Here is a 24,203-nt window from a genome sequence, read left to right on the forward strand (position 1 = left end):
TTCAGGACTCCTGGGTTCGGGATGTCGTATCCGATGGTTACCGGATAGAGTTTGCTTCTTTTTCCCCGGGATTGTTTCTTACGATCCCTCCCTCCTTGCTCCCCTTCTTTGGCAGCGGCCTTTCAGGTTGCTTTACGTACCCTCCCCGCTCAGGGAGTGATTGTTCCAGTTCCTTCAGGGGAGCTTTTTTTCGGGGTTCTACTCCAATCTTTTTGTGGTCTCCAAGAAAGGGGGCTCTGCCGCCCCATTCTGGACCTCAAACTGCTCAACTGCCACCTGCTCCTGCACCATGTTCGCATGAAGTCCCTCGCTCGGTGGTCACGGCCATGGATCAGGCGAACTTTCTTTCTTCAGTGAACATCCAGGACACTTACCTGCACATACCCATTTTCCTCGCCCATCAGTGATTTCTCCGCTTTGCCGTTCCTGCGGGTAATTTCCAATTCATGGCTCTTCCTTTTGGCCTAGCCACGGCTCCCAGGGTGTTCAACAAGGTCATGGCAGCAGTGATTGCCATCCTTCAGGCTTGGGGGATCTTGGTTCTTCCTTACCTGGACAACCTATTGATCAAAGCTCCGTCCCGGTTCCAAAACTTGACGAGCCTTCATCTCACTGTGCAGACTCTGACTGCCTTTGGCTGGGTGATCAACAGGGAGGAGTCCAACCTTTCTCCCGCTCAGTCCCTTGTCTTCCTGGGTCTCCGCTTTGACACAGCAGCTGCCCGAGTTCTCCTTCCGTTGGACAAGCCACACTCCCTATCGGAGGGTGTACGTCATCTGCGGCGCCCCTCTCCTGTTCCGATTCGCTTCTGCATGGAGGTGCTGGGCCGGATGGTAACAGCCATGGAGGCAGTTCCTTTCGCTCAGTTCAGGTGTTGCCCTCTCCAGATGGCCATTCTGGCCCAGTGGGACAAGTCTCCATCCACCCTGGATCACCTGATTCTTCTGCCCCCCTCCGTCCATCGGTCCCTTCTGTGGTGGCTACACTCTCCCCTCCTTCTCCAGGGGCACTCGTTTCTCCCCCTCCACTGGCAGGTCGTGAAGATCAATGCGAGTCTACTGGGTTGGGGGAGGTGTGTTTCGGGACCTAAAGGTCCAGAGTCGCTGGTCCTCTCAGGAGGCTCACCTCCCCATCAATTTTCTGGAGCTCTGTGCCATTTTTCTTTGCCTCCTCCATTGGGAGAGGCTCTTACAGGATCGTCCTGTTAGAGACCAGTCGGACAAAGCCGCGGCGGTGGCGTATATCAATCGCTAGTTGCTCAGCGATGGCGGAGGTCTCCAGGATTCTTCTCTGGATCGATACTAGAGCTCCCTCTATCTCTGTGATCCACATCCCGGGAGTGGAGAATTGGGAAGCAGACTTTCTCAGCCGCTCCTCTGCGGATCCGGGGGAGTGGTCACTTCGCATCTCGTCACAACAGATGGGTTCCTTGCTTTGTCACAAAGTCCTACAACCCTCTGGCTCTAGCAGTGGACGTGCTCGTAATCCCATGGTCGTCCTTCAGCCTTATTTACCTCTTTCATCCCCTCCCTCTGCTACCCAGGGTTCTGAGGAAGCTCAAGGCAGAGGGTGTCTCTTCCATTCTGCTGGCTCCAGATTGGCCCATACGGGCATGGTATGCCGACGTAATTCGCCTGGTTGCCGACGTACCTCTGCTTCTTCCAGTTCGTCCCGATCTTCTCTCCCAGGGTCCTCTCTGCCACCCCAATTTTACTGTCTCTGCATTTGACGGCATGGCGGTTTTGAGAGCTCCAGGATTTTGTAGCAGGGTGATTTGCACCATACTTTGGGCGTGTAAGTCTTCTTCCCCCTAGGATTTAATATCGCACTTGGTGGGCCTATTTCCGGAGGTGCGAGGCGCTGTCCATTTCTTCAGTCATCTTTTCCTTTCCATGCCTTCTTGCAGTCTGGTCTGGATCAGTGCTTGGCACTTGGCTCTCTTAAGGGTCAAGTGTTAGCCCTTTCTATCCTGTTTCGGGCCTGTTTCTATCCAGCGGCCGTTGGCTTCCAATTCTCATGTCTGCACCTTCCTGCAGGGCGTGACCCATGCTGCGCCGCCATACAGGTCTCCCACCCTTCCTTGGAATCTCAACCTCGTGCTTAGCGCCTTGAGGGAGGCTCCATTCGAACCTCTCCAGAATGCTTCTCCTCGCATCCTTTCATTGAAGACCACCTTCCTCATTGCGATTTACCTCCATTAGGAGGGTCTCCGAGCTGGCGGCTCTATCTTGTCGCTCTCCCTTTTTGGTCCTTCATCAGGACAAGGTGGTTTTTCGGCCTCATCCCTCCTTCTTGCCCTATGTAGTTTCCCCTTTTCACATGAACGAGGAGATCTTTCTTCTTTCCTTTTGCCCGGCTCCATCCAACTCCATCCAACTTCCTTACGTTGTCTGGACGTTGTTCGGGCTGCCCGGATCTATCTTTGTCACTTCCTCCTTTCGGCTGGGTGACTCCTTTGTGATTCTGGAGGGTCGTCGCAAGGGGCTTCCGGCTTCCAAGGCGACAATCTCAAGGTGGATCCCTTCTGCCATCTCTGAATCGTACCATCGTAAAGGGAAGATCCCACCTTTTCGGGTTACTGCACATTCCACGCGTTCCGTTGGGGCTTCTTGGGCGCTCCACAATAGGGCTTCGGCCTTACAAGTCTGTAAGGTGGCCACCTGGTCGTCCTTGGACACCTTCACTAAATTCTACCAGGTGCACACCTTTGCGTCAGCGGACGCCGGTTTGGGTCGCAAGGTGTTGCAGACGGCAGTGGCTCAGTCTTCTGCCTGATTCTGAGTTGGGTATTTTTGCCACCCCGAGGCCTGCTTTGGTACGTCCCACGTACCAAAGCAGAAAAGTAGATTTTTTTTTTTTATGCTTACCGTAAAACCTCTCTCTGAGGATCTATTGGGGGACACAGCACCCACCCATTGTGTTTGTTGCTATGGCTCGGTTTTCTGTCCGAGGGGTTGTATTCGGTTCTTTTTGTCTGGTTCCCTCGGACACCTGCTGGCTTCTTTCTTGTCGGTCCTCTCCTACTGCTTTAGAGCTCAACTGATTTACCTCAGAGTCAGTAGGTGGGGTTAATCCTGCCAGGAGGGGCCGACTTTTTTTTGTATGCCTTGTCAGCCTCCTAGTGGCAGCAAGATATAACCACGGCTTCTGTGTCCCCTAATGGATCCTCCGGGAAAGAGATTTTACGGTAAGCATAACAAATCTAATTTTTTGTTCCATGGGCTCCTTACCAGACCTGGAGCCATCTTGGTTGGGGCGCAGCAACAGTCCAGGGGTAAAGGCTACTTGTTTCTCCACTCCATAACCAGTTCTACAGTATGACTACTCTGACTTCCTTAACCCTGGTTTTGATGACTGTAGTATGTCTCTTTATCTTCTGTGTCCCTTAGTGACAGGGGCAAGAAGAATTATTATTTTTTTTCTACCTGGAAAATTCTTGGACATTGTGTTTTTCTGCATATACTCAACTTGTTCTCAGTACTCATCCATCTTCTTACCCTGTTAATCCTGCTGCTTGTGACCATACTGATGAGCTCAGCATCTGCCGGAGGAACACTTTTTGCTTTAATGAGAAATAGCTTTTCCAGTAAACAATTAAAAATCCTGTTATAAGCAATTATTATTATTATTTTTTTATTAGGCTATGTCCTATAGTACTACCGGTCTGTGACTGCTTTTGGTCAAAGAGGCAGGAATGAGGCTCTAGTGGCAATAGCTATGGACAGAACATTTAGTTTTATTCTCAACAGCTTCTGGCGGTTTAAGTGACCAGACAATTAAATGGGTATTCCCATCTCAACTTGTTCTCCACAGCTTGCTGCATTCTATGTCTTGCTTCAATGGACAGCTTTATAGACTTATAATGGTGCCACAAGAAGGAGATCGCTGTGAGGTGGAAATTGCTAACCGGCAGGGTCCGATCGCCGGGACCACCTCTGATCCTTAGGATAAGGGAAATAATTGTTCCAGAATGAATAAAGCAAACCAAGCATGTGCGTCCACTGCTTTACTTGTTTTCTGTGGGGCCACTAAATATTTCAGTGCTTAGAAACATTTTGCGGCCCCATAGAGAATGAATAGAGCAGTGCGCTCAGTTGATTCCAGTGACACCTATATTTCAGCAATTGATAGGGTCCCAGTGGTCAGACCCCATTGTTCAGCTTATCACCTATCCCATGGAAAGGAAATGCAAGCTGAGATAGAAATACCCCCTGGCAGACAGAAAGCTGGCAAAGACATTGTACCAATATGGGTATGGTAACAGATCCTATGTAGCTTTTTTATGCTTCATGTAAAATTAAATACAACTTCATGTTTTAATAGATTAACTACAGGCATACGAATACCTAAATACTGAAACTTTCTCCATAAGGCTGAGTTAACATCACATTTTTGCCATACAGTTTTCAATCATTTTTTCTAAAGAAAACCGTATGGCAAAAAAACGGATGGAACGGTATGGGAAAAAGTAAACAGTATCTGTTTTTAAACTGTATACGGTTTTTAAAAGAGCATACGGTTCCGTCCGTTTTTATAAAAAATAAAAATACATTTTTGAAAATGTTGTCAATTTTTATTGGGAGGGGTGTTGGGTGGGGACTTTAGGATGCCAATGTACATGTGCAAAGAAACCGTAAACTGTTTCCCGTATGGAACCGTATACATGTGCGTTTCCCATTGCTGTCCATGTTAAATAAATAAATAAATAAATAAATAAAAAAACGTATGCGGTTGCAGTACGGTTTTTTAAACTGGAGACAAAACCGTGGTCCACCACGGTTTTGACTCCGGTTTAAAAACTGTACTGCAACTGCGTACGTTTTTTTTAACATGGACGTCAATGGGAATCGCACATGCATACAATTTCATTCGGGAAACCGTATACGGTTTTGTACTTTGCACATGCGCATTTGCATCATAAAGTCCCAACATCCCTCCCATCAAAAATGGACAACATTTTCAAAAACGTATGTTTTTTTTTTTTTTTTCCCATACAGTTCCATCCACTTTTTTTGCCATACGGTTTTCTTTAGAAAAGCTGACTGAAAACAGTATGGCAAAAACATTATGTGAACCCAGCCTTACTTGCATATAAACTAATATTTTATTTTGTGTCCATAGGCCTGTCAGTTCCAAGACCAGACCCCTTGGTGCCCGCGATGTTTTGCCAAATAACCGCCAATTATATGAAATTATTTTAACATATAACTTTCATCAGGTGAGTGTTACCACACTGAATTAACTTTTGTGCTGTTTTTTTTGTTTTTTTTGCTAAACTTATCATTCTCTCCCATTAGTAAATCTTAAAATGCTGATGGTTATAAATTCACATTATAGGCATTTTTAACTGAACTGTAGTAAATACGATTTCCTACATTACATTTGAAGTTACAGAACATGTGCAACATGGGGAAAGTAATTTCCTGGGGCTGATCTTCCTGGGTCTGTCATTATAACACCTGGTTTGTAAAAAGAACATCTAGTAACATCTAGAATGAAAGCACATGAATCTGCTGTCTTCTCTTTTGACTTGCCTATAGTTCTTGTATACAAACTGTATAGATTGCGAGTCTTGGCATATCCCAGCAACGTTTGTTGGTGTGTAGATAGAAATGGGTGTGCTGTTCTCTACCATTTAATGTAAGGTAATTTTACATCTTAAATTGCATCCAGCTTTTGCTTTTACATTTCAATACAAAAATAGATTGCTTCATGTTAAAGTCCCTTAGGCCCCTTTTCACACGGCCGTTGCTCCCTGTTGAGAACGGCCATCAAAGCCTCTTATTTATTTTTATTTTTTTTAACGAACGTTCTCATGACAGGGAGCAATGGCAAACAATGGGTCCCAGTGGCTTCCATTTACTATTCAGGGGGCCCCCAGATGCAGTTAAGAATAGCAGGAGTAAAAGACGGCACATGCAGTATTTTTTTCCCCTCTATTCTTCCCCGCTCTCCTGGCAGCCATCACACTGCAGAAGGATGTCCTGTGTTTAAGTTAAAGTGTACCTGTCATTTACAAAAGATTCTTATATCATGTAAATACTATTATATGTATAGTTGTAATATACATTTGTTAAAAATGTGTATATTTTTGAGTGAAAAAATTCTGTCTTATCACTGTAGCCATTGCAGACAGTCAGAGACAGAATACAGAAAATGTGGGTGGGACTAGCAGGGCTCTGTGCAGGCTCCTGGCTTGTCAATCAGCCTGCTCTGTAAGTTAGGGGAGTCTGTCCCGCCCACACTTCCTGTATTTTGTCTCTGCACAGACACACACAGACTATAGCTGTAGGGACAAGACAACATTTTTCTCTCAAAAATATACACATTTTCTAATCAATGTATATTACAGATATTCAGATATTTACATTATATAAAACCTTTTTTCAAATGACAGTGCCCATTCAAAGGGGTTATCCAGGAATAGAAAAACACATCTAATTTCTTTCAAAATCTGCTCCACATCTGTCTACATTCATTTCAATGGAAATGAGCTGCAGAACCACACCCAACCTGGAGACAGACAGGGAGTGGTTTTGGAAAGAAAGAAGCTGGGTTTTTCTATTCCCTCTTTGAATTGGTTCAAAAGCATTTCATATACAAACATGAGGTATCACACCCAACAAAAACAGCCTACCGTATATCACAGAATTTAAGATGACCTTTTAACCCCGAATTTTCTTCTGAAAAGTCTGGGGTCGTCTTATACGCCGGATATTGAGGTCCGGGATAGGAAAACTTCTAATTATCTGCCCAGGCCGGCTCCCGTGTGTGGCTGCAGGCGGGGGCCGGCCAGAGCAAGTAAAAACTAATACTCTATACTAAAAACCAGGGTGCCTCCAGCTGTTGTGAAACTATAACTGCCAGCACGGCAAAGGCTGTCCGAGCATGCTGGGAGTTGTAGTTTTACAACAGCTGGAGGCCCCCTGGTTTTTAGTATACAGTATTAGTTTTAACTTGCTCTGGCCGGCCCCCGCCTGCAGCCACACACGGGAGCCGGCCCGGGCAGATAATCATAGGTATTCCTATGCCGGACATCCCTGTGTCCCGAAAAATGTTTTCGAGACCTAAGGATGTCCACCGGTCACTTACCATTCCCCGGCGGCACGTGTCCTCCTGCGATCCTCCTTCGGTCCTCCTGCGGTCCGGTCCTCCGTCTCTATGGTTGTACGCACGGGACGTCAGTGACGTCACGTGCCTACAACCATAGAGGCAGAGGAGCGCAGGACCAGGAGGACCTCAGGAGGACGCGCGCCGACCGGGGCCTAGTGAGTGACCGGCCGTGCTATCTTAAGTGATCCGGTCCCGGCACCTACTGCTATGGTCCATAGGCCATAGCAGTAGATGGTGACCCAGGCCGGAGGAGCGGTGATCGGAACACTGTGGGGGCAGTACAGACATACAGACTGCAGCCATACACTGTATATGGCTGGAAGCTGTATGTCTGTTGGGGGGAGCTGCCAATCTAATGTGGGGGGAACTGCTTACCTAATGTGGGGGGAACTGCTTACCTAATGTGGGGGGAGCTGCCTACAAATGTGGGGGGAGCTGCCTACAAATGTGGGGGGAGCTGCCTACAAATGTGGGGGGAGCTGCCTACAAATGTGGGGGGAGCTGCCTACAAATGTGGGGGGACCTGCCTACTATTGTGGGGGAAGCTGCCTACAAATGTGGCGGGAGCTGCCTACTATTGTGGGGGAACTGCCTACTATTGTGGGGGAACTGCTGACCTAATGTGGGGGGAGCTGCCTACAAATGTGGGGGAAGCTGCCTACTATTGTGGGGGAACTGCTGACCTATTGTGGGGGGAGCTGCTACTATTGTGGGGGGAGCTGCCTACTATTGTGGGGGGAGCTGCCTACTATTGTGGGGGGAGCTGCCTACTATTGTGGGGGAGCTGCCTACTATTGTGGGGGAGCTGGCAACCTAATGTGGGGGAGCTGGCAACCTAATGTGGGGGAGCTGGCAACTTAATGTGGGGGGAACTATACTGCCTACCTAATGTGGGGGAACTCTACTGCCTACCTAATGTGGGGGAACATGATGCCTACCTAATGTGGGGGGAACTACAAGGTACCGTACATCGCGGTAGGAGGGGTAGTCTTATATGGCGAGTATATCCCAAACTCTATATTTTAACTGTAAAAGTTGGGTGTCGTCTTATACGCCGGCATATACGGTAATCCAAGGTTTCAAACAACTTGTCTTATCTAGGCCTATTGTGGATTACATGCTGGCTGTGGGTTTTGAAAGATTTTGAGTGGACTAAATAGTTTCTTCTGTTTTGAGCTTATTGCTTCTTTAGTGTACTAAGCCTTAATTTGTATTGTCTGTACATCCGTTTTTTTATGCTTGTATACACTGAAGTCTGCTGGTGGTTACAGTACAAAGCATAGGCTTTATCTGGTCTTTGGAATAATAAAATATTTAAAGATACATTCTAATTTTTATAAAATCAGTCCCCAAACTCTGAGTTTGAGCTATTCATTCAATTGACTGGGACTGACAGTCTTGAAAAAGATACGTGACTGTACCATAACACTCTTAGTACGACTCCATGAGAGATCTGTGCAATATAGAACAGGGCACCATAAATCTGAAAATTCTAATATTAATTTTTTATTTTAAAGCCTAAATGTGGAGAAGTGACACCTAGCTGCCCATTACTCTGTGAGCTGTTGTATGAATCGGAATATGATAGCCAGCTTTGGATTATATATGACCAGAACAAAAGGCACATGGGCTCCGGAGATGCATATCCCCATCAGGTATTGTATTTTCTTAAAATGATTCCAAAACAAGAATTATAAATATCTTCATAGGCTTATTCCAAGGTTATAGACACAATTTTAAAAAGCATGTTTTTTCTTTGTACTTATTATGGTACAAAACCATGTTCTCCGTAGGTCTTCGGCTTAGTTTCTGTTCTACAGACCCTGCAGTGTACTGTAGTTAGAAGCTTCTCTGATGGGACATCATTATGAGACTGGTTTCTTACAAAGCAAAAACTAACAAATTGCTTTTCAAAGGTGTCCATAGCAGTTAATGGATTTTGCTATTTGTTTGTGTGATGTTGACATGTCACTCTCGATTTAGGGTATCTGAATGTAAATAAGGCCACTTTAAATGTAAAGGAATTGCTGTTTTGTGTTGAGGTCACTGCCTATTTATGACGATTTACATTACAATACTCACGCGTTCATGAGATTCTAGAGACCGAATTGTGGAATAGCAAAAATCTTACAGCTATAACAGGAAATAAAATAATATAATGGTTTCCTCAGAGGCCATTTAGAATGCCTTGGCTGCTATACCCACAAATAAGCACATCACTATTGTAATGAGATGGAGGCCCATCTAAGACATGACAGGTCGAACAAGCATCCGTCAAATAACTGCATAAATGGCGTGATCGCTATTAACTGCAGTATCTAGGTGGTCAAAGCATCAGGATTGGGCTGAAATCCTATCCTAGCAGCAATTGTCAGCTTTAGTTCACAGCCAGAAACCGCTTTTTATAGAATCTGCCCAGTTCCTAAGCCTACTCCATACAGTGGGGATCAAAAGTTTGGGCAACCCAGGTAAAAATGTGTATTAATGTGCATAAAAAAGCCAAGGAAAGATGGAAAAATCTCCAAAAGGCATCAAATTACAGATTAGACATTCTTATAATATGTCAACAAAAGTTAGATTTTATTTCTATCATTTACACTTTCAAAATAACAGAAAACAAAAAAATGGCGTTTGCTAAAGTTTGGGCACCCTGCAGAGTTAATATCTTGAACTGCCCCCTTTGGCAAGTATCACAGCTTGTAAACGCTTTTTGTAGCCAGCCAAGAGTCTTTCAATTCTTGTTTGAGGTATCTTTGCCCATTCTTCCTTACAAAAGTCTTCCAGTTCTTTGAGATTTCTGGGCTGTCTGTCACGCACTGCTCTTTTAAGGTCTATCCATAGATTTTTAATTATGTTGAGGTCAGGAGATTGTGACGGCCTTGGCAAAACCTTCAGTTTACGCCTCTTTTGAGCCCCACTGTATCTCCCCACTATATTTCCCACATAACTGTACGTTGAATGCGGTAAGGGGTTGAGGATGCATTTAACACTGCTCTTCTGCTCCTGTGGGGGTGGATGGATAGGCAATTCAGAAAGGTAGGAAGGATTAAGTGCCTCAAGTCGAGGGTTAAGGCATAACAGAAAGGTATATTGAACAGCGTGTAGGAATATGTTTTTATACTTTATTACATATCCACAAAGTATTTTAGTCTCGTCCTGTCACAAGGACCCATACCTGTGTCTAGAACAGGATTCTGCTGATCCTTGTCCTCCCTAAGGCAGCGGCCATGCATATGCAGATGGGACTTGAATTTTGTGTAGTCAAACTACATGGTTGGAATAGCACACTTTACTTACATACATTAATATTATGTATTTGCTTGTAATGGTTAGTTGACATTGATATTACATTTTATGTTTGGGGGGGATATTTGCTGTAAATGTATACCAATTAATGGCACTTTGTACGTATATGCTCTAAGATCCCATTGTGAGTGGTTGTGAGGGCAGCAGTTTTGGTCCTGTACGTGGTTACGATGCAATGCATTGCAGTATTTAACAAGATTAATGTTCTGTATTGTGTTTTCTTTCAGTACTCTGTGAAGCTTGAAAAGGGGGATTATACAATACGGATGCAGGTTCGTCACGAGCAGTTAAATGAGCTGGAACGCTTGAAAGACCTTCCCTTTGTGGTTTCCCACAGAATGTCCAATACTTTGAGTCTGGATATATATGAAAGTCACAGCATGGCCCTCTTGGGGAAGAAGAAGGCTAACACTATAACATTACCACCAAAGCACAGCCAGCCTTTCTTTGTTACAATGCTACCTGATGATAAGTAAGTAACTAGTAAAAATCTTGCCCTACTTTTTGTATCAGTAATTATCGTTTGAGTCTGGCTTTGTTTCATAGGAAAATGTGGATCTGACAGTACATCAATGGCAATTGCATAGTTAAAGGGAAACTAACAGCAGGGTCACCCGCACAAACCTGTTTGGCAGTGCAGGTGACCTTGTTTCTAATGCTTCTTACCAGGTGAAAATCAGTGCTGCCGTTCAGGAGATATTCCCCTGGTTTGCTAATATGTTAATTTATTTTTATGTGCAATGGAGATGGGCTGCTGTAGTATGGGCTATGCTTTCTCCTGCCCACTTTGGTGATAACCACTCTGCTTTGACTGATACCCCCTTCATAAATATTCATCCCCTCAGCACGACTGGAGTGGAGTTATTAGTAGAAGAGGATTAAGCTTATCGTCAGAGTGAACAGGAGAAAGCATTGCACATATTGCACAATAAGTAATTATCATATTCGTTTAATATCTCCTGAACGGCTGCACTGATATTAGCCTAGTAAGAAGCGTTGGAAACTCTCACTTGCACTATCTACCTGTATATTCATAGGAGTGAGTGTGACCCTGCAGTCAGACTCCCTTTAGTCTGAGATCAATGATTTTGTTTCAGACTTGCACAATACATTTGCTGCTTCAAAATGTTGCCTTAGGGTCCCCCATTTTGTTGTTTTAGGAGAATCCTGTCACTAACTTCACTCTCACGGTGACACTGGAATTAGGAAGAGTCTTTGTTCTGTACAATATACAGATTTTTTAATTTTCTTGCCTTTTTAAATCCTGCTAACTGAAAAAGGTAGAACTTTGCTTTCTGTGCCTTTAGCTATTGTGTTATAAAAGTAAGTTTGTCAGCATTTTTTACAGTATAGAAAAGCTTACAATGATAGATGAATCACATGAGAACTGGGCGTATTGCTAGTCTTAGTCCCTCAGTCCAAAGGGACTCTGCATTCAAAGAAGGTGGGCCTACCTTTAGCAGCTACTCTACCCCCTCCCCTTGGCTCTTAAAGGAAAGCTGTCACATGTTCACTCCTTCACTTACCACAGGTACTGGTTGATTCGTATGATGCCTACCTTGCCCGGATCCGTCCAGCCTTTCGCCCAGAATCTAAGTTTTTTTTTATATATGCAAATGTGGTTGTAACTGGCAGTGAATGCGCAGTGAAGACCAGTTAGGAGCTGTGGGGAGAGGGCGAGCCGGAGGGAGGGGGGGATGAATATTCATCAGCAGGCGGCGCTGCGGACGGGCGGCGCTGCGGACGGGCGGCGCTGACATCACAGTGCCACTAGGCTCCTAAAAAACCCAGTGACAATTACAGCTACATTTGCATATATAGGAAACTAAGATTGCGGGCCAACGGCTGGACGGATCCGGGCAAGGTCGGGATCATATGAATCGGCGTCCCCCGCGTTATCCGTCAGTACCTGGTTTTAGTGCGAGAGTCAACATGTGACAGTTTTCCTTTAAAGTGGTACGCCACCCCTAGACATCTTATCCAAAGGATAAGATGATCGCTGAGGTCCCGCCGATGGAATCCCCCATTCTCTGTGCAGCACATGGCGTTCGTCTAGAAAGCTGGGAGCGGGCGGTGGTGGGTTGTGACGTCATGACCACACCCCTCGTGATGCCATGCCACACCCCCTCAATTTAAGTCTATTAGAGGGGGCGTGGTGGCCTGTCATAGACTTGCATTGAGGGGGTGTGGCCATGATGTCACGACCGCCCGCTCCAAGCGTTCGGAACAAAATGTTACGAACGCTGTGGCAGCGGAGTATCCCTTTAAGAGATGACTCTGAGTGTTATGACAAAGGGGAGTGCTAGTAACATCTCTTGAGCCAAGGAGAGGGTTTTTAGCAGAGTTGACTCATTTAAAACTCAGGCCTTTTCACTGGTAAAAGACCACCCATCAGTTTTGTTAACATATGATTTGTAGACAGTATGGAGATATCTTTAAATGGAATTCTAATTGTTTATTTTTTTTTATTCTTATGGGGGATATTTAGTAAAATGTTTAGTCCCACCTAGTGGACTTCAATACATGATCACTTGATTGCTTGTACAGTTTATTGCAGTACCTAGTTCTTGAAAAGCGTTGCTATCATGGAGGCTGTCAGAAGGCCCCCAGCTGCAAAAGCAACTGACTGACACCTTGTGATTGCACCCTGGGGGGTCCCAATCTGTCCTTGAAAGTAACCGGAATGCAGCATCTAACCTAGGTGTCCTCATTTTAAACAGCAGGATTTAGTGGGTTAAAACACTGTCATGCTGTTTACTAACCACAGCTGTCAGATGCTGAAAGCAGCCGGAAGCCACCAGGTATGGGAAAGGCTCTACTATGAAGCCCTATTAATGAGCAACAAGTCAGTAGGGCTGGTTCAGGCAGCATGAAAGAGACAGGTTCCCTTTAAATTGTTACCATGATGTAATTGGATGTCGAGGGTTAAAACTTTATTGAAAGAAGTTCAGTGGTATTAGTGTTTTATGAACATGTTTTGTATTTTTGTAATTTTTTTTTACTTTGTCATTCTCCTAATTCTGTTTAACAGAATACCTAAGGGTGCTGGTCCAGGCTGCTATCTAAGTGGCACGCTCACATTGTCTAAGTCAGAGCTTGGCAAGAAAGCCGTAAGTATCTAATATTTATTTTTCCCCAATGACGTAATACAATTAAAAGAATACTTTAATTCCTGACACCTACTTTGAGAAAAAAACATGCCGCCTCTGAAGCTCTGTTACATGCATTTAGACAACACACATGTACTACTTGACCCAGCTTGTAGCACGGTCTTTCTAATAAGTTGTGTTTTCGATACTGCAGTTCAGCTTGACCACATCAGCTTTTCATCGTCTAACTTTCTTGGCATTATTGTAGGACTTTTTTGTATATAAAGTGCCTGTGCACAAAATTACTGTTATGTACTGTCAACATACTTAACATTAAAGTTTCTTCCATTTAAATTATACTATGGGTTTATGGATAGAAACTTGCCCATTTGTCCATTTTTGTGGCTCATTTTACTGCTTTCCCACAAGCTTCTCAAGGTCATGTCGAGACAGATCAGCTCATTAAGGTATTTGGTTGTATCTGCCTATAGAAGTCTATAGTAAAGAGAGGAGTGGCTTGATATAAAGGTGTGCCAGCAGTTTGTAGTGTTGTATCTCACTCTACTTCTGTATTCAAAGCTTACTGCTCATTACTGCTCTATAATATCAGTTATGCTACTTTTCTCATTGGTTATTTAGTTATTTTTTAGCGTTTTTTTTTTTAACAAAATTATAAAATAACTTGCATATTTGATATCGCCGCATATGGAATTTTGGCAACTATTAAAATATCAAATAGCTGTTCCCAGACAGTGGACAGCATAAGCAAAAGATAAACCGAACGCCTTTATATTTTTTTGGTCAAAATTTATAAGAATAAAAAAAAAATTTAATAAAAAAATAACCTTTAAAAAGTCCCAGCTATGCCAAAGTGGTACTAAAAACTATAGATCATGACCTAAAAGTGAGCCCTTATACAACTCCATAATAGGCGGAAAAATATTCGGGTGAGAAAGGTTTGGAGGAGGGCCCAGTGTGCTCACAGGACTTACGTGTGAGCCCGCCTCCAAGTACTCCAAGCTATGTTTGACTAACTATAGTCATGAACAAAGCTGTATGGCCTCTTGTAGCTCTGAGGTTTATCTATGAATATCCCATAGATAACAGCATAAAGCACTTTTATTCATATCCTTGTAGAATTATGCCTTTATTGATTTCTAGCACCAGCCTGACACAGTGTATGCAAAACTCTGCCCCACCAATAGGTTTTAGCAGTACTTGAGAACACTACGTTTAAAGTGACCAGTAAAGAAAAATGAGCCACTGCTAAAAATAAGAGACAAAGGGGTCAAACCTTGTTTGCAGAGGCACACCTACCCCCTGCTTACGGAATATTTTAATGCTTCCAGCATTAAAATATCAACCAACTCTAGAGGATTTAGTGCTGTAAATAGCAAGTGTTACACAAGTATTTTTAATAAAACATTACTGTATTTAACTGAGGAATTTTCCTGTATTTTGACAATTTCCATATTTAAGTGAAGGTTACACTTTATTTACTGTATCGGTGCATCATCTGTATTATTAAATGGTTTACTAAGCAAGATATAGGATACAAACCATTTATAGATGCAATAATTGGAAGTCTCCATTAAAAAATGCCTGGCTTTTCAATAAAAAAGTGTTCAGATAAACTTTACATACTGTTTACAATCTTTGAGGCGGGCCAGCCAGCTGGATTTCAATATTCATAAGCGCTTGTCACGTGCGTGCTCGTGCCTACTGAGCGTTTACGTGACCGGCGCTTATGAATATTTAAATCTAGCCCCAGGGCACGCCTCAAAGCGCAAGTCAGCGCTGGAAGTGGGGATCGGGGCTCCTGACTGCAGGTAGGTGTAGCAGTCCGAGACCCTGCATTATTCTTCTGTTCACCCGCACTATAACCCGGTTAGCCATACGCATACAATAGCTGTTGGCTGAATGCTCTTTTGGCAGACAGCTTGCCTCCCCTATACAGATGAATGCCTTGCTTAGCTAAGCGTTCTAAGGGAAGTTTGGAAATTCAGTTGAAATTCAACATGCCAGAACCTTCTATTCCCCCAAATTATCTGTAGTGGAAGTCTGGGTGGATTTAGCCAAGGCTGTAAGGGGCCTTTGCTATTGCCAAGTCCAGGAAGCTTAAAATCGTCATTAAATTGCTTTCCCTGACTTAAAGTTAAATGGCTACTCTGGTGAACTGAACTTGTCAGACACGTATCTACAGCATAGGGGATAAATGTCCTATCGCAGGGGGTTTGAACACTGGTCCCCCGCAATCTCCTGTACAAGGCCTTTCCTTGGCATGCTCCGCCCCCCCCCACCTTCGTCTACATGGGCAAGTGACAGCCTGCTAAGCCAATTACTGACTGAGGCGGGACGTCATTGCGGCCAGTGATTGGCTGAGCGGGCAGTTGATTGCCCACGTCCAGGAAGGCAGGGGCAGGAGCAGACCGAGGACTGGTTAGTTGGAAGGAGCCCCAGCAGTAGGACTCCCTGATATCAGACACTCATCCCCTGTGGATTGGGATAAATTCAATTCCCTGGAGTACCCCTTTAACCCTGTAGTCTAGAGAGTCTAATTCCAAATGATACAGAAACTGTATACAATGTATTCTACAAGTCTTCTGACCCTTTACTTTTTCCACATTTTATGTTGCTGCCTTGTGCTAAATTTAAAATGCTAAATTCAAGCTTTCCCCATCATCTACAGTCAATACATTTTTTATATTAATAATGTGAAAAAATAATTTTAGAATTATTTATAAATTTAGTTAAGGAAAATTGGAGATTTTCCTAGTCTAGATGACGGAAAATATAGATTTTAAAATCGACAGGAGGCGAACATTATGCTATTCTTCTTCTTTACTGTCAAAACGTAGCAGCAAAGTACAATAAAGCTTTTTTTAAAAGAAAAAACAGGTAATATGTAACTAGGTATTCAATGACAACCAATCGGCAACCAGCGCAGGTGATATAAGGTGCATGCAGGTAATGAACTTCCTTTTCTTTATGCGAAGAGTGGTATATAAACCATATAACTAAAAGGTATACAATAAGGAGATAAACTAAATATCGTGGAGTAAATCATGTAATAAATTAAATAGAATAGTTTGTAGGAAACAGTAGAAGTACAGTCTCTTCTTTATGGAAGAAGTAGTTGACAACGAAGAATCAGAAGTAGAATTCCGGTTCCTTGAAGATGAGAAGAAATAAACCTTCCAAAACAAAATTCCATCTGGGGTGAAGCATCAAACTGGAAGAAAGAAACATATGAGTAGTATAGGGTAGGGTTAATAGGGAGGGATAATATTCATCTCCTGTCGTTAATAAAATCTATATTTTCCGTCATCTAGACTAGGAAAATCTCCAATTTTATGGCACGACAGGAGGCTTCATTATGGAAGTTTAAAGCTAATATGCAATAAAATGTCAAAATAAATATAATGATATTAATAAAACAGCACTATAATACTTGAAATAAAATTATAGTATAGACATGGAAACGAGGTTCAGGTCTAAAGTAAAAAGTCTTAAAGGGGTACTCTGGTGTAAAAACTTTTTATTTTTATTTTTAAATCAACTGGCTCCAGAAAGTTAAACTGATTTGTAAATTACTTCTATAAAAAATCTTACTCCTTCCAGTACTTCTTAGCTGCTGAATACTACAGAGGAAATTCTTTTCTTTTTGGAACACAGAGCTCTCTGCTGACATCACAAGCACAGTGCTCTCTGCTGACATCTCTGTCCATTTTAGGAACGGAGTAGGAGAAAATATGCTGCTCTGGACAGTTCCTAAAATGGACAGAAATGTCAGCAGAGAGCACTGTGCTCGTGATTCAGCAGAGAGCACTGTGTTCCAAAAAGAAAATAATTTTCTCTGTAGTATTCAACAGCTAATATAATACGCACTGGAAGGATTGGTTTTTTAATAGAAGTAATTTACAAATCTGTAACTTTCTGGCACCAGTTGGTTTAAAAAAATAAAAATAAAAAAAAATTCCACCAGAGTACCCCTTTAACCCCTTAAGGACACATGACGTTCTCATACGTCTCCATTTCCGAGTCCTTAAGGACACATGACGTATGAGAACGTCATGCGCTTTCCCGGCCTCCCGCAGCCATGTGGAGCGGAGCCCGTGCCCGATGCCTGCTAAAATCGTTCAGCAGGCATCGCGGCATATTGCCCAGGGGGGGGTCATGATGATCCCCCATGTCGGCGATGGCCGCAGATTGCTGTACAATTCAGGCCAGCGATCTGCGGCGGATTCTGGGTCAATCGGGTCTCCAGTCTCTGACGGCCCCAAACAGCCATAGCCAGCAGGGAAGAGGTGGCACTGGTGCCACCTCACGATCTCCCTGATTCATCGGCCGGTTTACCGGCCGACCAATCAGGGCGCCTGCTGCGGGTGTCACTCCCACAACCCACTCTGCCCCTCTTCCGGAGGACGTGAGCGGGTGCGGGACGTGGACCCCGGCAGCTGGGGACCCCCATCCCCGGTGTTGTGATCGGGGCTCCAGGAGCGGCGGCGGCGACGAGGGACTGACCTGCAGCGGCGGTGTGGATCAGCAGTTGGACGTGAGTGACAGCCTCCTGCTGTTGCTTAGCAACAGCTCCCAGCATGCAAAAAGGGCATGCTGGGAGCAGTAGTTATGCAACAGCAGGAGGCAGACCACCACAACTCCCAGCATTCCCTTATGGGCATGCTGGGACTTATAGTTTTGCAACAGCTGGAGGCACATTTTTTCTATGGAAAAGTGTACCTTCAGCTGTTGTATAACTACAACTCCCAGCTTGCACAATCAGCTAAAGTGTATGCTGGGAGTTGTAGTGGTGCATCTGCTGGTTGCATAACTACAACTCCCAGCATGCCCGTTGGCTGTCGGTGACTGCTGAGAGTTGTAGTTTTGCAACAGCTGAAGGCACACTGGTTGTGAAACACGGAGTTAAGTAGCAAACCAGTGTGTCTCCAGCTGTTGCATAACTACAATCCCCAGCATCCCCAGCCAAAGTAGTATGCCTCCAGCTGTTGCAAAACTACAACTCCCAGCATGCACTGATAGACCGTACATGCTAGGAGTTGTAGTTTTGCAACAGCTGCATGTTCCCCCCCAATGTGAATGTACAGGGTACACACATGGGCGGAGGTTTACAGTAAGTATCCGGCTGCAAGTTTGAGCTGCGGGAAATTTTCTGCTGCAGCTCAAACTACCAGCGAGAAACTACTGTGAACCCCTGCCCGTGTGACTGTACCCTAAAATCACTACACACACAAAATAAAAGAGAAAGTAAAAAACACTACATATACACATACCCCTACACAGCCCCCCTCCCCAATAAAAATGAAAAACGTCTGGTACGCCACTGTTTCCAAAACGAAGCCTCCAGCTGTTGCAAAACAACTACTCCCAGTATTGCCAGACAGCCACTGACTGTCCAGGCATGCTGGGAGTTTTACAACAGCTGGAGGCACCCTGTTTGGGAATCCCTGGCGTTGAATACCCTTATGTCCACCCCTATGCAAATCCCTAATGTAGGCCTCAAATGCGCATGGCGCTCTCACTTTAGAGCCCTGTCGTATTTCAAGGCAACAGTTTAGGGTCACATATGGGGTATCGCTGTACTCGGGATAAATTGTGTTACAAATTTTGGGGGGTATTTTCTGCTATTACCCTTTTTAGAAATGTAAAATTTTTGGGAAACCACGCATTTTAGGTAAAAATTTTTTTTAATTTTTACATATGTAAAAGTCGTGAAACACCTGTGGGGTGTTTTTGTTTTTTGTTTTTTTGCTGTTCTGGCACCATAGGGGCTTCCTAAATGCAGCATGCCTCCAGAGCAAAATTTGCTTTCAAAAAGCCAAATGTGACTCCTTCTCTTCTGAGACCTGTAGTGCACCAGCAGAGCACTTTTCACCCCCCCATATGGGGTATTTTCTGAATCGGGAGAAATTGCGCTTCAAATTTTGGGGGGTATTTTCTGCTATTACCCTTTTTAAAAATGTAAAATTTTTGGGAAACCAAGCATTTTAGATAAAATTATTATTTTTTTTTACATATACAAAAGTCGTGAATCACCTGTGGGGTATTTAGGTTCACTTTACCCCTTGTTATGTTCCCCGAGGGGTCTAGTTTCCAAAATGGTATTCCATGTGTTTTTTTTTTTGCTTTTCTGGCACCATAGGGGCTTCCTAAAGGTGACATGCCCCCCAAAAACCATTTGTCGCTCCTTTCCTTCTGAGCCCTCTACTGCGCCCGCCGAACAATTAACATAGACATATGAGGTATGTGCTTACTCGAGAGAAATTGGGTTTCAAATACAAGTAAAAATGTTCTCTTTTTTTACCCCTTGCAAAAATTCAAAAATTGAAGATTTTGAATTTTCTCCTTCACTTTGCTGCTATTCCTGTGAAGCACCTAAAGGGTTAAAACACTTACTGAATGTCATTTTGAATACTTTGGGGGCTGCAGTTTTTATAATGGGGTAATTTGTGGGGTATTTCTAATATGAAGACCCTTTAAATCCACTTCAAAACTGTACTGGTCTCTGAAAAATAGTGAGTTTGGAAAATTTTGTGAAAAATTGCTGCTGAACTTTGAAGCCCTCTGGTGTCTTCCAAAAGTAAAAACTCATAAATTTTATGATGCAAACATAAAGTAGACATATTGTATTTGTGAATAAAAATAAAATTTATTTAGAATATCCAGCAGAGAGCTTCAAAGTTAGAAAAAAGCAAAATTTAAAATTTTTTCATCAAATTTTGGAATTTTTCACAAAGAAAGGATGCAATGTACCACAAAAAATTACCACTATGTTAAAGTAGAATATGTCACGAAAAAACATTCTCGGAATCAGAATGATAAGTAAAAGCATTCCAGAGTTATTAATGTTTAAAGTGACAGTGGTCAGATGTTCAAAAAAACACTCTGGTCCTAAGGTGTAAAATGGCTGGGTCCTTAAGGGGTTAAAGGTGGATTCTGAAGACCATTCTGCAGCCTTTAAAATATCTGCCAAAGATCCTCCTGATTGACACAATTTAGTGGACATTGCTCCTCTAGAGAGCTCCAAAAAGAGAAACATCAATTCCAGCCAAAGACATGGTTTGTTTTATCCATCTGGCTAAAGTAGGGGAGGAAACTGACCGAAAAGGTTTACAAAAAGAAATGAGTAATTGGGTAGAATTTGTGTCTCTCAACGATGCAGTCTTGGATTCGTAAGATTTAATACAATGAACTACACAAAGGTTAGGATTAAGAGGGAAAGCAGGATAAAAACAGAAATAAGATTGGTTTTGGTCCTTCTGCAGATAGAAAAACGTACTCCGTTAGGAGAGAACCGTCTACAAGAGATGTCAAGAGCTCTGACATCCGATACTCTTTTTTTTTTAATAGAAATGAGACATAGTAAAACAGTGATCTTAACCCCTTAAGGACGCAGGACGTAAATGTACGTCCTGGTGAGGTGGTACTTAACGCACCAGGACGTACATTTACGTCCTAAGCATAACCGCGGGCATCGGAGCGATGCCCATGTCATGCGCGGCTGATCCCGGCTGCTGATCGCAGCCAGGGACCCGCCGGCAATGGCCGACGCCCGCGATCTCGCGGGCGTCCTCCATTAACCCCTCAGGTGCCGGGATCAATACAGATCCCGGCATCTGCGGCAGTTCGCGATTAAAATGAACGATCGGATCGCCCGCAGCGCTGCTGCGGGGATCCGATCATTCATAACGCCGCACGGAGGTCCCCTCACCTTCCTTCGTGCGGCTCCCGGCGTCTCCTGCTCTGGTCTGTGATCGAGCAGACCAGAGCAGGAGATGACCGATAATACTGATCTGTTCTATGTCCTATACATAGAACAGATCAGTATTAGCAATCATGGTATTGCTATGAATAGTCCCCTATGGGGACTATTCAAGTGTAAAAAAAAATGTAAAAAAATGTAAAAGTAAAAGTAAAAAAAAAGTGAAAAATCCCCTCCCCCAATAAAAAAGTAAAACGTCCGTTTTTTCCTATTTTACCCCCAAAAAGCGTAAAAAACATTTTTTATAGACATATTTGGTATCGCCGCGTGCGTAAATGTCCGAACTATTAAAATAAAATGTTAATGATCCCGTACGGTGAACGGCGTGAACGAAAAAAAATTAAAAAAGTCCAAAATTCCTACTTTTTTAATACATTTTATTAAAAAAAAATTATAAAAAATGTATTAAGTTTTTTATATACAAATGTGGTATCAAAAAAAAGTACAGATCATGGCGCAAAAAATGAGCCCCCATACCGCCGCTTATACGGAAAAATAAAAAAGTTATAGGTCATCAAAATAAAGGGATTATAAACGTACTAATTTGGTTAAAAAGTTTGTGATTTTTTTTAAGCGCAACAATAATATAAAAGTATATAATAATGGGTATCATTTTAATTGTATTGACCCTCAGAATAAAGAACACATGTCATTTTTACCAGAAATTGTACGGCGTGAAAACAAAACCTTCCAAAATTAGCAAAATTGCGTTTTTCGTTTTAATTTCCCCACAAAAATAGTGTTTTTTGGTTGCGCCATACATTTTATGATATAATGAGTGATGTCATTACAAAGGACAACTGGTCGCGCAAAAAACAAGCCCTCATACTAGTCTGTGGATGAAAATATAAAAGAGTTATGATTTTTAGAAGGCGAGGAGGAAAAAATGAAAACGTAAAAATTAAATTGTCTGAGTCCTTAAGGCCAAAATGGGCTGAGTCCTTAAGGGGTTAAAAGATAAAAACTTGAGTGAAAGAAGATAATTATCGCCCCAAGAATCAAGAAGATTAAGAATCTTAGAAACGTCCCAAGTAGAATGGTATTAAGGTAACGGAGGGCGTCTAAATTTAATGCCTTTCAATAATTAGCAAATTAAAGGAAGTTTACCGATTGACATAGAATGAATGGGCGCATGATAAAAAGAAATCGCGGAACGATAAACATTAGTGGTCCGATATGCTTTTCCGGCTTCAAAAGAATGTGTTATGAAATTTAGAACCTGGGTTAAAGGTGCATGAACGGGATCCAAATTCCGTTGTGAGCACCAATCAGACCAAACTTTCCAGGCTGATCTGTAAGCAGATCTGGTACCTTGAGCCCAAGCATCTGGGAGAAGATCTCTAGCTAAAATGAACCTGGCTACGAGAGTTAAGAGTTCTGACATGACCAAGGGATGTGGGTTCCCTGAAGGGTCTTGTAGAATCAAAGGATGAGATGGAAGTATCCTGGGGTAGTTTCTAATCATTCCCAATATTTGGGGAAACCAAGATTGAGTTAGCCACCACGGGGTTATGAGTACTAAAGTTGATTTCTGAGATCGGACTAATTGGAGTACTGTCGAAATCAGAGCGAAAGGAGGAAATGTGTAAAGAGTTTCCGGTAGCCATAGTTGCAGAAGAGCATCTATGCCTTATGCCTCCGGATCTGGACACGAACTGAAAAATCGCGGAGTTTAGCGATTTAGTCTTGAGACAAAGAGATCTAGATGTAATGGACCCCAAAGGGAGTTTATATATTGGAAGAGATTGGAGTCTGGTTTCCAGTCGCCTGGAATCTACTAAGAAATGAGAGTACCAGTCCTGCAACAATATTGGAGAGACCGAGCAGATATTCTGCTTTCAAAACAATATTCTTGTGTAAACGAAAATGGCAAAATTCTTGGCAATATTGGGCCAAGGTTTCTGATTTGGTCCACCCAAGCGGTTGATGTATTGCTACCGCTGATATGTTGTCCATTCGTAATAGAATACAACAGTATTTGATGGCAAAAAATCCAGCTAGGAGTTCTAAACAATTTATATGAAGAAGAGATTCTTCTGTTGACCATTTGCCTCCTGTAGAGGAGGAACCGCATCTTGCTCCCCAACCGTTGCGGCTGGCGTTCGGATTCTATTACCAAATCCGGAACGGAATTGAAAATATTTTTTTCACTTCCAAGATTGGATGTGTCCTAGCCACCATAAGAGTGCTTCTTGGTTGGGTTATGCGGACAAAATAATCCTAACCTCGGAAACCATTATCTCAGATGTCTGCTTTTAGACGACGTAAGGCCCTGTAATTAAGCGGGGCTGGGAAGATGACCTGAATAGATGAAGGAGAGAAGTCCCACAATCCGAGTGATGGCTCGAAGGGATATCAATTGTTTGTTCAATACAATTTGAGTCTCCCTTCATATTGTCTTCAATCTCCTGGAAGGAAGACTTAGAATCGCATTCTGAGTGTTGATCAGAAAACCAAGAAATTCTATTTCTTGTGAGGGAGATAGAATGGATTTTTCTGTGTTGATGATAAACCCAGATTGGAAAGGAGAGATATGGTCCGTTGAATGTGGAGATGTATGAGGGGTAATGTTTTGAGCCAAAGTAAGGATATCGTCCAATAGGGCTGCACAATATATTGCAAAAGCAATGGAATCACGATTTTTGCGATATAGCCCCCCGGGAAAACATGCGATTATCTGCTCAGGTTGGCTCCCGTGGTGGGAGGCGGCCAGAGCATGTAAAAACGAATTTAAATACTAAGTCATTGTTTTTCTAGCAGGGTGCCTCCAGTTGTTGCAAAACTACAACTCTTAGCATGCCTGGACCAGGCAAAAGCTGTCTGGGTATGCTGGGAGTTAGTAGTTTCACAGCAGCTGGAGGCACCCTGCTAGAAAAACACTGAGCTAAGGGTGCAGGGAGAAAAATAAAAAATAA

At 43.2% G+C, this 24,203-nt stretch overlaps 1 protein-coding gene across 3 annotated transcripts in view; it reads left to right on the forward strand.

The window, feature by feature from the left end:
- Positions 1 to 24,203, forward strand: part of TPP2 (tripeptidyl peptidase 2) — a 97,338-nt gene that overhangs the window by 40,344 nt on the left and 32,791 nt on the right. For all 3 annotated transcript variants that reach the window (XM_056555692.1, XM_056555690.1, XM_056555691.1), the window contains exons 20-23: positions 5,122 to 5,218; positions 8,631 to 8,768; positions 10,647 to 10,891; positions 13,451 to 13,529. In XM_056555692.1, coding sequence (XP_056411667.1) covers positions 5,122 to 5,218; positions 8,631 to 8,768; positions 10,647 to 10,891; positions 13,451 to 13,529 — 559 coding nt within the window. The remainder of the gene's footprint in view (positions 1 to 5,121; positions 5,219 to 8,630; positions 8,769 to 10,646; positions 10,892 to 13,450; positions 13,530 to 24,203) is intronic.

The sequence above is a fragment of the Hyla sarda genome, chromosome 2 (genome assembly GCF_029499605.1).
Source record: "Hyla sarda isolate aHylSar1 chromosome 2, aHylSar1.hap1, whole genome shotgun sequence".
Lineage (NCBI taxonomy): Eukaryota > Metazoa > Chordata > Amphibia > Anura > Hylidae > Hyla > Hyla sarda.